Source organism: Pollicipes pollicipes, unplaced genomic scaffold, assembly GCF_011947565.3.
Source record: "Pollicipes pollicipes isolate AB1234 unplaced genomic scaffold, Ppol_2.1 Scaffold_4295;HRSCAF=5057_pilon_pilon_pilon, whole genome shotgun sequence".
Classification (NCBI taxonomy): domain Eukaryota; kingdom Metazoa; phylum Arthropoda; class Thecostraca; order Pollicipedomorpha; family Pollicipedidae; genus Pollicipes; species Pollicipes pollicipes.
The window spans coordinates 37,986,746-38,000,753 of NW_023596461.1; the positions used below are offsets into that span (position 1 = coordinate 37,986,746).

Consider the following 14,008-nt stretch of genomic DNA (forward strand, 5'->3'; position numbering starts at 1 on the left):
TACCGAGAAAATGTGAGTGTGGACAGCCGGGTGTGCTCTGTGGGCACGGTCCGACGACAGCGTGGATGTTGCGAGTGCTGAGGCGGCGCCGGCTCGTTTTTGCCGGTGTTGGGTGCTCTCCGCTCCATCCGTCACTTGCCAGATGAGTTGGCTGGCATCGCCTCGCGCACCAGCCGCCACTGTTTCGGTGCGGGGCCCTGCATGTGCGGGTATGCTATACTGCGCAACATCCGCAGCGAGCCGCGAGGTCTTTTTAAGAATCCCTGTATTTCTGGCCGGCCTCTGATTAAAGTAGTAGATCTTGTGCGCTGTTGTTTGGTAACGTAAAGTAGGGAGCACTCGGAAGGGCTTTAGCGGCCTTGATGCTAAGCCCGGGAAGAGCTGCTCAAAATCAGGCCATTTCAGCGCTACAGAAATCCTCCCGGAGTCGGCTTTTATTATTTTGGAGATGTTACTCATGTTGGAAGGACTAGTGTAAATGGATCGTGTTACTTGTCAAGGTGCATTTTTGTCTTTTGCAAGCAAGCATCCAATTAACGTGTGCACCCATCTGCGCGTCGTATCCATCCGGAATCTTACAAGCGCGAAAAGGCTGCAGTTTGTAGTGTCCACACGCTGCCGTCACTGTGTGCCCGGCCTGCCATCATCTCGTCCATCGCATGCCTCTACACTATATTGAGAATCGCCTTTGCGTGTGAAGATAGTGACCATTAATGGATAATTCTGGCGGCGATCGAGGCTGGGGGGTCCGCGCCAACCTCAATCCGCCAGAGGTGCCGCCTGACCCTCTTCCGTCCGTCAGGTGCGACGTCTGACCCTCTGTCCGTCAGGTGTGACGTCTGACCCTCTCCGTCAGGTATGTCGTCCTGAACCCTTCTCTGTCCGTCAGTTGTACCGCCTGGCCCTCATCTGACCGTCAGGTGTGACGTTTGACCCTCTTCTGTCCGTCAGGTGCGACGTCTGACCCTCTTCTGTCCGTCAGGTGTGCCGTCTGACCCCGCTCTGTCCGTCAGGTGTGCCGTCTGACCCCACTCTGTCCGTCAGGTGTGCCGTCTGACCCCGCTCTGTCCGTCAGGTGTGCCGTTTGACCCTCATCTGACCGTCAGATGTGACGTTTGACCCTCTTCTGTCCGCCAGAGGTGCCGCCTGACCCTCTTCCGTCCGTCAGGTGCGACGTCTGACCCTCTGTCCGTCAGGTGTGACGTCTGACCCTTCTCTGTCCGTCAGGTGTACCGCCTGACCCTCATCTGACCGTCAGGTGTGACGTTTGACCCTCTTCTGTCCGTCAGGTGCGACGTCTGACCCTCTTCTGTCCGTCAGGTGTGCCGTCTGACCCCGCTCTGTCCGTCAGGTGTGCCGTCTGACCCCACTCTGTCCGTCAGGTGTGCCGTCTGACCCCGCTCTGTCCGTCAGGTGTGCCGTTTGACCCTCATCTGACCGTCAGATGTGACGTTTGACCCTCTTCTGTCCGTCAGGTGCGACGTCTGACCCTCTTCTGTCCGTCAGGTGTGCCGTCTGACCCCTGTCGTCAGGTGTGCCGGTCTGACCCCGCTGTCCGTCAGGTGTGCCGTCTGACCCCGCTCTGTCCGTCAGGTATTCGGACGAGATGCGCCGCCTGATCCAGCAGCAGGCTGGGACCGAGCCGGCCGTGGCTGAGCCGGTCGCCGCCGCCGCCGCCGCCGCCGCCGGAGCCGCCGGACAGGAGGAGACAGCCGAGCTGGATGGCAGCTTCACCGACCTCGGCCTGCCCGACGGCGATGACACTGTCGGGTCAGTGACTTGGCGCCGGCCGGGCGCCTGCCACGGGTCGGCGGTGTATCGACAGGCCGCCCACCTGGAGCCAGGGGAGGGGTTCATTGACCTGCTGTGGGCTGGTGATGTAAGATGGTCGGTGGGCTGTCAGGATTTAGAGGCCTGTAAACTGGAATAGGCCAGATGTATTTCAGGAATCGATGGCCCATTGTGGGTTGCCGGTCTGGCATTATCCTGGGGTAGGATTATACGAGCTCGGCAATATATCCCACCCCGGTATAATTTCAGGCTGTATTTGGACTGTGCGGATTTGGCATTACCCAGGGGTGTACTATGTTTGTGACCAGCACGCAGGAATGCGTATACTACGTCGCTGTACAGGCTTGCCTCGTGACGTTTGTGTTTACTGACCTGTGTAACTGATATGTGGTGACCAGCGGCCTCAGGGCCAAACGCATTCTGAACACTGCTATTGTAGCGATGAGGTCCATGCGGCATTAGCGTAAGTTTATTACAAAGAAGCTCACCTCACCACAATAGCAGGTGTGAGAATAAAGTGTTTGTTAGGGTGCAGCTCCGTTTGAAGCGACTGCGACTGACGGTGTGTCGGTCACAGCCGCTGGTATCACCGGCCCCTGGCGTTGTCGAATTCCGTTGGAAGCGACTGCGACTGACGGTGTGTCGGTCACAGCCGCTGGTATCACCGGCCCCTGGCGTTGTCGAATTCCGTTGGAAGCGACTGCGACTGACGGTGTGTCGGTCACAGCCGCTGGTATCACCGGCCCCTGGCGTTCGTTGATTGTTCATCTTTATCTGGTGCCAGGCCATCTGTCCTGCGGCTGCGCGTGGAGTTTGAGCGCCGCATCGCCACCTTGCGGCAGCAGCTGGGACGCAAGTTGGCCTCCCAGACGCGAGATGTCAGGACAGAGCTGGAGCGCAAGCACAGAAAGGAAGTGACCGAGCTCGAGAGGAAACACCTGACGAAAATGGCGCAGACGGTGGAGCGGTAAGCTTTGCTTTAACATCTCAGTTTGCACATATTTTGTTGGCTTGCATTGCGTCAGTGCGGTGTAGTGTGGCTGTTTTCCAGACAGTAGTAGTTTTCCACAGCATGTCGAATGGACCCAAGAATAGCGGAACGTTCGGTCGACTTATCCAGTCCTCCCATCCCCTGTCCCGCTTCATTCTGCATCTTCGCGGCACCCCGCCTGTCCGGGGCAGGCTGCATGTGTCAAGCACGAGTGGGCCGAGAGCCTCGTGGGGAGAGGGACCCGACCGGGTACCCAGCGTCCATGCGCGTGTTAAGGCCCGGCGGTTGGCCCCCCAGGCGTATGCGAGTCTGCCCCACCGTTAACCATTTTCCTTCATCCCATAACCTGAAATGATCATTTCTGGTCGGAAGGGCTCTAATCCAAAAACAGACAAGCAAACAAACAAACCAAAATCGGTTAATTTTTGGGGTTTGTCTGCGTTTTGTGTTTTGTTTTTGTCTCTTTTTGCAAGCCTCATTTCATCGTCGACATGTACGTGTACAAGTGAGTCAATACGTAGACGTGAACGGTCTGGATGTTAATTTCCAATGGTCTTTGGTTTTCTCCGCAGGTACAAGAAGGAAGCGGAGGCGGGCCGCCGGGAGGCTGAGAGGCAGATCAGCGAAGTCCGCAATCAGCTGATTCAGGAACACCAGGACGAAGTGCAGCGCCTGACACAGAAGCACCAGGAACAGGTACGGGACAGGGCGGGCCGCTACGCCCTGGCCCATCCGCCGGAGTGCTGATCGGCCGGCTCGCTGACGTCAGCTGACAGAGCGGGCCGCTCCCGCCGGGTCTGGCCCAGGGGCCGCCAGGTATGGTGCCTGATCGGCGGCTCGCTGACGGTCAGCTGACAGAGCGGGCCGCCCGCCGGTGTCTGGCCCAGGCCGCCAGGTAGTGCTGATCGGCGGCTCGCTGACGGTCAGCTGACAGAGAGCACGACACGTCACTAGCCGACCGGTGTCGTGCCTGAAGTGGGCGCCTGTTGCGACCGGTATCCGGTGTTCGGAGCGGGCACTACCCCACCCTCTGACCGGTCTGGTCTGGTCTGTGTCGTAGGTGGACCTCTGCGCTGCTCCGCCCTCCGACCGGACCGGTCTGGTCTGTGTCGTAGGTGGACCTCTGCGCTGCTCCGCCCTCTGACTGGTCTGGTCTGGTCTGTGTCGTAGGTGGACCTCTGCGCTGCTCCGCCCTCTGACCGGACCGGTCTGGTCTGTGTCATAGGTGGACCTCTGCGCTGCTCTGCCCTCCGACCGGACCGGTCTGGTCTGTGTCGGAGGTGGACCTCTGCTGCGCCCGGCTACAGACGCTGGAGCGTGATAAAGGGGTGGGGTGGGCAGGGAAAGGGAACATGGTTCAGCCGTGCGGAAGGACAGCGGGCCAGGGTAGCACATTGACCCCGGCTGGCATATGACTGGCGGCGGGGCGGGGCAGCACCGTGAGTGAGCTGCGCGCCGTCCGCAGAAGGCTGAGAGCGCCGGTCCAGCCGACGGCGCCGGCGACGCCCGGCCTGCGACGACGCAGCTGGAGGAGGAGGAGGACGGCCGGCGCCAGATGCTGCTGGCCGAGCTGGAGAACCTCTCGTTCGAGATGAAGAAGAAAAACCAGTCAGAGCAGGTGAGGCCCGCCCGCAGTGGGACTCACGCACTCACGCCAACACCGCGGGAGACGACCAACACGGGCTCTCGGCCCACTCGTGGGAGGCCCGCCCGCAGTGGGACTCACGCACTCACGCCAACACCGCGGGAGACGACCAACACGGGCTCTCGGCCCACTCGTGGGAGGCAGCGCACGCGCGCGGGATATGACTACCATGGGCGTCAAACACCTCTCGTTTCCCCGCGGTGCCCGCCCTTCCTGCCAGGGTGAGAGGCAGGCGACGCCATAGAGCCTCAGCAACTGGGTGCGTCGTAAAGCCCCAATGACACACACACACACACACACACCCACACACCTCTCGTTTCAAGCTAATAGTGTCATTTTCAAAATGTGGAGCTCACGGAATGGCGGCCAACAGCTTCCGTCTCACTGGTGTCCAACACACGCGATGCAATTCACACTTCACACATTTTAAAATGGAAGTTAGGTTTTAGCCTTTGGACCAAACGCACGCTGCTGTGCGCATGCGGGCGCGCTGTAAAGTGATGACGCGCATAGCACGTGGCACGCTGCACATTGCTGGGTAGGGGCACGGGGCTTGGCGGGGCGGCCGAGGCCGGCGTTCAGACAGCCACGGCGCCGGTCTGCCAAGCCCCGCCAGGTCTGCCCGGTCAGAGAGCGCACCGCCTTCTTCGAGTGCCGACGGTCAGCTGACGCCCCGTCTGGCTCCGCTAACCGCTGCCGCCCGCTGCCTGGCGTGTGTGTGGGGCGGTGTGGCCGACTAACGCTCTCCGGACTAACCTACTAACCGCGCTCGCCGGCACCGGCGCTCCAGCGGCGATCACCAGGTTTGCGGTCCGAGAGGGCGCGGCGGTAGGCTCGCGCGGGCCCAGGCCGCGTCGGGGGGGGGGGGGGGGGGCGGCCGTCTGGGGCATTTAGAAGCATGTGCCGCACGTTTTTGCGCTGCTCGCGATCTTTTGACCTGCGTGGCCATGGCTGAGAGGGGGGGGGGGGGGGGGAGAGCAGCGCAGGATCTTGTTAGCGGCTGCTGCCTGTTGGGTCCGCTTACGGCATCAGCTGTATGAGGCCGCCCGTAGCTCACGTAAGCCGGGGTAATGGGCGCCAACGCGCTCCACTTGCGCTCAGACGCGGTGCGGTGACACGGTTTGCCATCCCTGGTATTTTATACGTCGTCGATGGGAAGTCATTTTGTAGGTCTCGTAATGACAGTTTGCTTGCATTTTACTTAATTCCTGGCTCATTCAAGTGCGAGGAGGAGATAAAAGAGAGACGAAAAAAAAATAATCCGCCAGAATTTGTATTGTTACCTGCAGCAACTGCCATAGCGGGATGCGATCATTCTCACCATCTACTGTCTGTCTGTCTGCTACCTGGTCCTCATTGTCTGTTGTTCTCCCCTCCGCGTCTTCCGTCTGGTCGGAATCTGTATACAGTTCTCGTTTGCGTGTCCCGCGTCCAGGCGTATTTTCCCGATACCCTGGATCTCACGAGGTACGGACGCCATCACGTGTCTGTCGGTCGTCGTCCAAGTCAGCGCGTAAACCGTGAAGGGTTCTCAAATTGCGGGGCGTGCCCAATGTTGTGCCGCACAACACCGCTCATCTCTCGCGATTTGAGAGGCTCATGCGACCTGCACCTCACTGCTTCAGTACCTGACTGACGCCCAGTTGATTTTAAATTCAGCCCCAACCTATTCAACTGCCCTTCGTGCTCCTGCTATTCTTCTCAGTTCTGGAAGCTTTGCTCTATCCTTCTATTTTAATTTTCTTCTTTAGTAGCCGTATCGGCAATGTAACCGAAGGACCCACGCCCGTCTCTGGCTTCCCCTTCCGTCTCTGGACCCCTGCACCTGCTGTGCGCCGGGAGCCCCGCCCCGCCCCGCCCGCCACGTCGCCGGCGCCCTCTCGCGGCCCCTGTAGCGGCGCTGCGCCCGCCGCCAGGAGGCGTTCCTGGAGCAGCAGCGGCTCTCGATGGAGCGGTTCGCGCGCCAGCAGGAGCGCGCCGTGCGCCAGCTGGAGGCGCGCCAGCAGGCGGCGCGCGACGAGGCGGCGCAAGCCGAGCGCGAGCTGGCGGCGCTGCGCGCGCAAAGCGCCGAGGCCGAAATCGGCCGCGACCAGGAGGTGGCCCGCTGGAAGCTGGAGCTGGCAAGCGGCTACGAGACCCAGATCAAGGTGAGCCGGCGGACGGCGACGACAGGCAGTGGCTGCCGCAGGTGGTGGGAGGGACTCCCCGGGGCTGGGCTAGGAGGACGCCGGCCTTCGGTCGGGTGGGAAGACGCCGCCTCGTGGCGAAGGTGGGAGGTTGCCGGGCTGGAGATGATTGGAGGCGGCTGATGGGACGAGCGGTGCTGCCGGCAGACGCGCTGCTGGAAGATGGAGTTTGTGCATCGGAAGCTGCGGCGATGGGCTGGACCAGTTACTGTTGGGCGGGGCCAGTTGCTGCTGGGCGGGGCCAGTTGCTGCTGGGATGGGCCAGTTACTGCTGGGCTGGACCAGTTGCTGGCTGGCCAGTGACCAGCTGCCTGCACGGTACACCAGAGGACAGATACCGCCGGTGGGTGTGGGGACAGGTGAGAGTCTGGTCGCCGGACTGACAGCACTGTAGGCGTCTGGTTCCGAGGACCAGAATCTCCCGAGCCTTTTCCATCAGCTTCGTGTTTCTCACGGAGTGACTTGCACAATGCACATGCACCAGTTGGTTGTAGGTCGCTTTTGGTATAGCCGGTGCGCACCACACCTCGAAGCCAGAGTGGGGCGCGGGCCGGGGTAGGCTGTGGTGTGTCTGTCGCACCCGCCGGCGGCCCTGACCCGTCTGCAGCGCGCAGGTGAGCTGAGCGGGCGGCGGGCGCGTGACCCTCGCCCCCGCTCCTGCATGGGGACACCGGACAGGCCGTGGCCGGCCTTAGTGGGTAGAAGAGCTTGGTGTGGCGTCGGCTTGACTGGTGCTCTGTCCGTCTGTCTGCCTGCGGTGGATTATGCTCTCCTGTCTGTCTCCTGTCTGCATACTCCCCTCTGGCCACACGGAGACCACCTGTCGCTTCGGCGCGAGCGCAGGCTCGTCGCGCGGTGGTTGGCAGCCATCGCCGTTTGTGTTGGACTGACCGAATTGCTGAGCCATTCTGTTTCCAGGTTGATGCCGGCCTTGGCTACAGCTCCGATCTTGTTTTCTGGTCCCTGGTTGATATTATGTGATGCCTCTCGTGCCCTGTCCAGGCGGGTGCTGCCAGTGGCAGTTGTCCGTGCTTTCATCTATTGCTGGTTGTACCGTTCTGCTCTCCCCCCCCCCTGTATACGTTGTACTGCGCGGGTCTGACCTGATCCCTCGATGAATTAAGATGTGTTCGGGTCGGTGGGCTCAATTTGACCCCCCGAACGCTTCTACAAAGTTATTTTTGAACGTGCAAGCGTAGCCATGCCAAAATTTGCATAGCTATAGGCAATTGAATTGTGAATGTCTTGGTGACAAATTTACATTTACCTTGTAAGGTCACTGACGTATGGTAGGTCAAAGTCGTGGGGTAGCTGTCAGCGAAGGCAGTGTATAGAGAATCGTCCAATCTGATGCGACAACGGAGTGCCAGACGAAGCCATCTGTGAGAGGGTATGTCAGGCAATAAAACAATGGGATTTAAAATTAGGACATATTGTATTGACCTAGGGTCAGGCAGGGAGTTTAAACAGAGGTCAAACCAATACGCCTCTTTACTGGAGAGCTTGCTTTATTAGGAGTAGTTTCTGATGCATATTACGAATTTCAACAGGAACTGCACAGAACTGCACAGGAACTCCCCGGACTTCTTAGCAAGCGCTCGGGTGGGCGGGGGTCAAGTTGACCCCCGAAGATTTTTCCGGAATGACTTTTAACTAAAAAATTTTGCATTGCAATAGCCAAGGGAATAGCGGATCGCCTGCTATCAAAAATTTGGATGTACCTTGTAAGATCGCTGGCCTACGACAGGTCGAAGTCAGGCCATGGATTCAGCGAAGACAATTTCTAGAGAACGGTTAAATCTGATGCAACAACGGAGTGTTAGACGAAGCTACACATCTCTGAGAAAGTTATTTAGGCAGCACAACAACTGTCCTAACCAATTTCATTGCCCAAGGATCAGGTATAAAGTCCTGAGCAAGGTCAAACCCAACCTGTTTTTGTTACCCTAGAGCTTGCTGTATGGAGTGTTTTCTTGTGCTCATTGCGAATTTATTAATAACAGGAACCGTATTATACATCTTCCATGAACTTTGTAAAGGTCAGAATAGTTCACTGATCTAAACTGACCCGGGCCAATATTGTGTTTTTATGGACATACTGTCTGGCGTAATTTCTGCCGCGTATTCAAATGCAAAGCTCAAAGCAGTCTCGTATGATTTTGGTCACCGTGGCCTTCGAAAATCAAACAAGGTCACTGGCCTTAAATTAGCACAGGTGACCTCTTTCTGAGGGCAGGCATCTAAGCTCTGGGTAAATGGCCTCCCCCACCCGAGCGAAGGGTATTGAACAGGCTACCCGGGCGCATGTGAAAGGTCATGGTAGGTCACTTACCTTAAATGACCCAGATTAAACGTTTGTCTTAGCGAACGTATCGTCTAGAGTCATCCTTAACGCTTGTTCAAATACAAACACAAAATATCTTGGGTTTTGGTCACCATTTCCTTCTCGAGGTCAGAAAAGCCCGTGGGATAATATGAACACTGGCGACGTCTTGCCTAGAACAGGTATTGAGGTTCAACGTGGTTGCGTGAAGAGGTCTTCGGAACTTTTGACACCAGTCTTGAGTTTGACCATGTTAGCTTTTTTGACCCGAAGGTCGTCATCTATGGACTTTAAACTTTGGCCGTAGTGAGTTGATATACAGACCAACCCACCCTGTGAACTTGGTGCCTCTACCTTTTACTTTTTGAGGTCTCAGGGGAGTCAGATTGATCCCCCACCCGGGCGAAGGGTATTCAACCGGCCGCCCGGGAGCGTGTCAAGTCTCCGTGTGTTTCCTCAACCCGTCAGCAGGAAGTCGGCACACCGCCGCCAGTCAGTGGTCGTCACCCAGACGATACGGCGCGGTGGCTGTCCGGACGTTGGCGCGCGTCGGCCAGGTGGAGGGCGGGAGCGCTGGCCGGCTGGGCGTTGTGACGCTGCACACATGCTCTGGCAGCAGGCCGCCACCTGGCGCGTGCGGGGACGTCGGTGCCGCGGGCCTGGTCTCGCCGTCGTCCGAACTTCGGGCCGCACTCTGCGGCCGTCATGCGCGCGCTGCTGCTGACTGCTTGGTCCGGTGGCCTCAGTCTGGGCGTCGCGGCGCAGCCTCTCAGGAAGCTCCTCTCCAGACCGTGCTGTTGTCCCCTCCCGGAGGTGTGACGTCACAGGCGCGATCGTCCGCTGTCTTCGCGGTGATTCTGATCTGTGATCCCGACGGCCCGACCTACCGTGGCCCGGATGGGGCCGTGATCCACGCGGCTGGCTACGCTGGTGGGGTCAGTGGGACCTCCCATGGCCAGGACTGGTCGTCTGACCTCCCGTGACCCGGACCCGCCGCAGGCTGTTCTCACCGGGGTCAGTATGATCTCCCATGGTCCTAATGTGTCTGCCTGACCTCCCCGTGACCATGACCCGCCGCAGGCTGTTCTCGCCGGGGTCAGTCTGGACGAGGAGACGGCCAGCTCTGTGGCGCAGCTGCGCGCCGCCCTGCAGTGCGACAGTGGCGCCGCCCTGGCGGAGCTGGAGGCGGCCCATCAGGCGGAACTGCGGGCGCTGGAGGCGCGCCACGAGCGTCAGCAGCGCGAGCTCCGCCTGCAGCTGGAGGCGGCCGCGCGCCGCGAGCGCCACCTGCAGGTACGGCCGCCGCAGGTCCGGTCGGAGGAGCCGCGGCCGTGAGCGCGGCCGCGCGCCAGACGGGCCGCTGTAAATGGCGCGGCATGCGGCGGCGTGGCGTCCGTCGAACGGTACTCACGGCAGCAGACTGCCCGCTCCACTAACCGTGTGTCACCGGCGCGCCGACACAGGGGCGGGGCGGCTGGGTGACTGCCGGCCGGCTCCCTTGCCGGGTCATGTGATGTGATGCGACGTGTTGTGCTGGTGTGGTGTGATGCAACGTACTGTGCTGATGTGATGTTCGACGTACTGTGCTGGTGTGGTGTGATGCGACGTACTGTGCTGGTGTGGTGTGATGCGACGTACTGTGCTGTGGTGTGATGTTCGACGTACTGTGCTGGTGTGGTGTGATGCGACGTACTGTGCTGATGTGATGTTCGACGTACTGTGCTGATGTGATGTTCGACGTACTGTGCTGATGTGATGTTCGACGTACTGTGCTGATGTGATGTTCGACGTACTGTGCTGATGTGATGTGGTACTGTGCCGATGTGATGGCGTACCGTACTGATGTGATGTGGTGTTAGTAGTCCTAAGGCGGCTGTATGACCCTGCTAGCGGCCGTCCGCGGGCTGTGGGCGTTTTCCCCTGGCGTGGATACCGTGCCGTGCATGTGATCGGTGCGGTCTCTCGCTCTGTTATGCCGGTGTGGATAATCATTGTAGCATTCATACGGCAGAATCATTCGACCGGTGAATTGGGGTTAAATCTGGAATCTTACCCACATCAATGTCTTTGTCGTCATTGTATGAATTGAAGGATTCCATACCGGTCAACAAGTAGACGGAGAGCGTTTTCAACACTGTTTCTAGACTAACAAATGTTTTTGAATTGGTTGGTATGATTTGAATGTAGCGCTTACTAAAGCCTTTGCATTCGCTGGACGTCTCCCGACACTAACCGCTGTGCCTCACGCACAACTCTCCGCTTGCTCACGCACAACTCATTTGCACTCTCATTCCCGTCAACTGCATCAGCAGCGCCCGGAGGTTCTCAGCATGCCAACGCATGTGATGAACTCACATCACCCTGCCGTGATCCCGGGAGTCAAATGGACTCAGCACCCACACGACTAGCCGATGCGGAGCCCTTCCCCGGGACGCGCGGCAGTCCCCGCGTATTTGTGAGCTGAAGCGGTCCGCGTCTCCTGATGCGCTGTCCTGGCCGCCAGCCGGCTGGCCGCCGTCATAGGGGCCGAGGCCTGCCCGCTGTCCGCGCGACGAACGTGGGAGAGGGCCGGGCTTCGTCCGCACCCGGGCAGTCCCCCACCCCCATCCGCTCAGCCGCTCGCATGCGCTCACTAACCGCCGGGCCCGCCGCTCCTTAGGAGACCCTAACCGAGGAGCTGGAGTCGCTCCAGGAGCGGCTCGGTAGCGACCTTCTCGACTGTAGCCACTTCGGCGAGGGTTTGTCTCTGGAGCTGGACGGGTTGCGGCTGCAGATCCGCCAGGTTTGTCGGCGGCCGGCGCTCTCCCCTCGCTCTGGTGTCGGCGGCCGGCGCTCTCCCCCTCGCTCTGGCGTCGGCGGCCGGCGCTCTCCCCCTCGCTCTGGTGTCGGCGGCCGGCGCTCTCCCCCTCGCTCTGGTGTCGGCGGCCGGCGCTCTCCCCCTCGCTCTGGTGTCGCGGCCGGCGCTGTCCCCTTGCTTTGGCGTCGGCGGCTGGCTGGGCCGGTGGAAGGGCTCCGGTTGTCGACGCTGCACGGCTGGGAGGAGGCCGGCGCCGACCTGCTCCGTCCGCCGGTCGGGAGGCGGTGCACCGGCCGCCGGTGCCGCCGCTGACGCCGACCTCCTCCGTCCGCCCGTCAGCTGTGACGGCGCGGACGGGGGCGGACCCGGCTCGTGCCGCCGGCGCTGGTGTGGCGGAGCCCTGCACCCGCGCTGGTCCTCTGCACGCGACCCCGGCTCCTGCTTGCGCTGGGGCTGTGGTATGCTTGGACGGTTTGCTCTGTAGATTGCCAGCTACTCCTCGGCAGTCCGCTGCCCTGTACTTCAGATTACCAACCGGCCCTGGCCGCTGGGCTGATGACAAGAGCTTTCCTCGCAATGAATAGCAACCGCGTCATATTTTCATTTGAATGTTTGTGTGCCACTGTTTTTGTGTTGGTTTGTTATGTTCGGCTTCATTTTTTGTTCTGTTGGTATCGCCGCATGTTCTGCTGCCTGGTGAGCGCATGCGCCGTTTGTAGTGCGTCTCAGTGTCGGTAGATGCTCGGTTTTGGTACTGTAATTGGTCGTCAGTGAATACAGATATCAGGGCTTATATTTATTTGTGTACCGCATATTCAGTAAAAACACAATTATCAAAACCGCGAGCTGTCAGTCGTAATCATGCCCTGATGCCTTTAAGCTGTGGTGTTGCCTCCTGCTTCGCCCTCCAAAGCGTTTGCAGTGGAGTCCTGGAACTGTCTTACCTTTCCTCGCTATTTTTCACATTGCTGCCAAATTTAGAAACGTGATTGGAACATCATTGCAGTGTTCGTAATCGTGAACTTATTGGGTGCGGGCAGCTTCTGATAATTCTGGTAGTTCGGAAGCATGTTGTGACGTAATCTGTTCATCGCATCAGGCGATATCGGCGCGACAGCGTGGCAGTGGGCACGGTGGAAAGTGACCCGTGACACGCAAATGCGGGTGGAAAGGAACCTCACAAAAAATGTACTCAACAACAATCCCGTGTTGTACATGCTTCCGACCGCTTGGTCCAGATTGGTCTCGGACGGAGGCCCATTACACGCGGCCCCGCTCCCAGCAACGGGGGAGGGCAGCCGTGTCGGGTGCCCGACACGCCACTCGCCCGGCCGTGTGTGACGGGTGCGTGTGGCGCGGACAGCTGGACCAGACCCGGCAGCGACTGCAGAGCCACCTGGGGCCGGCCGACGAAGGCGCCACCATCGAGGTGGCGCGCGAGGAGCTGGAGCTGCTGCACCGCGACCGGTAGGTGTCAGCCGGCCGGGCGGCGAGGCTTTAGCTGGGGAGGAGGCGCTGCAAACGACGCCCGTGGCTCGCCGCGGAGGCCGGCGGGAGAGGCGTGATGTCGTGCGGCAGTGGCTGTCCCTAGGCGGCAGGGAGGTGGTACGCTTTTGGCCGGTGTTTGGTACCCCTGGCCTCGATCTGCTGTAGATTTCCAAAGCTGATTTGTGTGGGACATGCAAACAAAAGCAGGCGTCCAAGCAGACGTTCATTCGTCCAGTTGGTGATTTTTTTCAAAAGCCGCTCTTCTACGAACTTGCGCAGGTAAAGCCTTTTCTTACGTTGTTGAACTCACTTGGAGCCCAACTGTGTGTGTCTCACACCCCCGATTGTAGTAGCAAGCACGGCAGCAATGCGGACCCGGACCCAAACAAAGCTCTAGTAACGGAAATTGTGCACGGTCGCCATCCAGCGCAACCAATCACTAATCGTCGCTCTGCAGTGAGGAGCAGAGTGAGCAGATCCAGCAGCTGGGCGGGCTGGTGCGCGTGCTGTGCCAGTACTACCAGACGGCCGAGCGGCTGTACCGGCCGGCGCCGCCGCCCGGCCGCAGCGCTGACCCGGAGGCCGAGGCAACCGACCGCATGGTGCTGGAGGCGCTGGCGCCTGACGAGGGGCCGGTGCTCTGGGCCGAGCGCGGCCGCCAGCTGCCGCGCGTGCAGCAGTGCGTGCGCGAGGCGGCGGCGCGCCTGCAGGCGGCGGCGGCCGGCGGCGGCGAGCCGGAGCGCGCGCGCCGCGCCGAGCACCGCGCCGCCGAGCTGCAGCGCCGGCT

At 60.1% G+C, this 14,008-nt stretch overlaps 1 protein-coding gene across 1 annotated transcript; it reads left to right on the forward strand.

Moving 5' to 3' along the window:
• Positions 1-713: 713 nt before the first annotated feature.
• Positions 714-13,204, forward strand: LOC119097503 (centrosomal protein of 131 kDa). Its single transcript, XM_037220534.1, has 9 exons — positions 714-802; positions 1,594-1,770; positions 2,576-2,758; positions 3,355-3,478; positions 4,248-4,400; positions 6,344-6,574; positions 10,017-10,154; positions 11,596-11,718; positions 13,097-13,204. The coding sequence occupies exons 1-9, from the start codon at positions 714-716 to the stop codon at positions 13,202-13,204; spliced, it is 1,326 nt and encodes a 441-aa protein (XP_037076429.1).
• Positions 13,205-14,008: the final 804 nt, after the last annotated feature.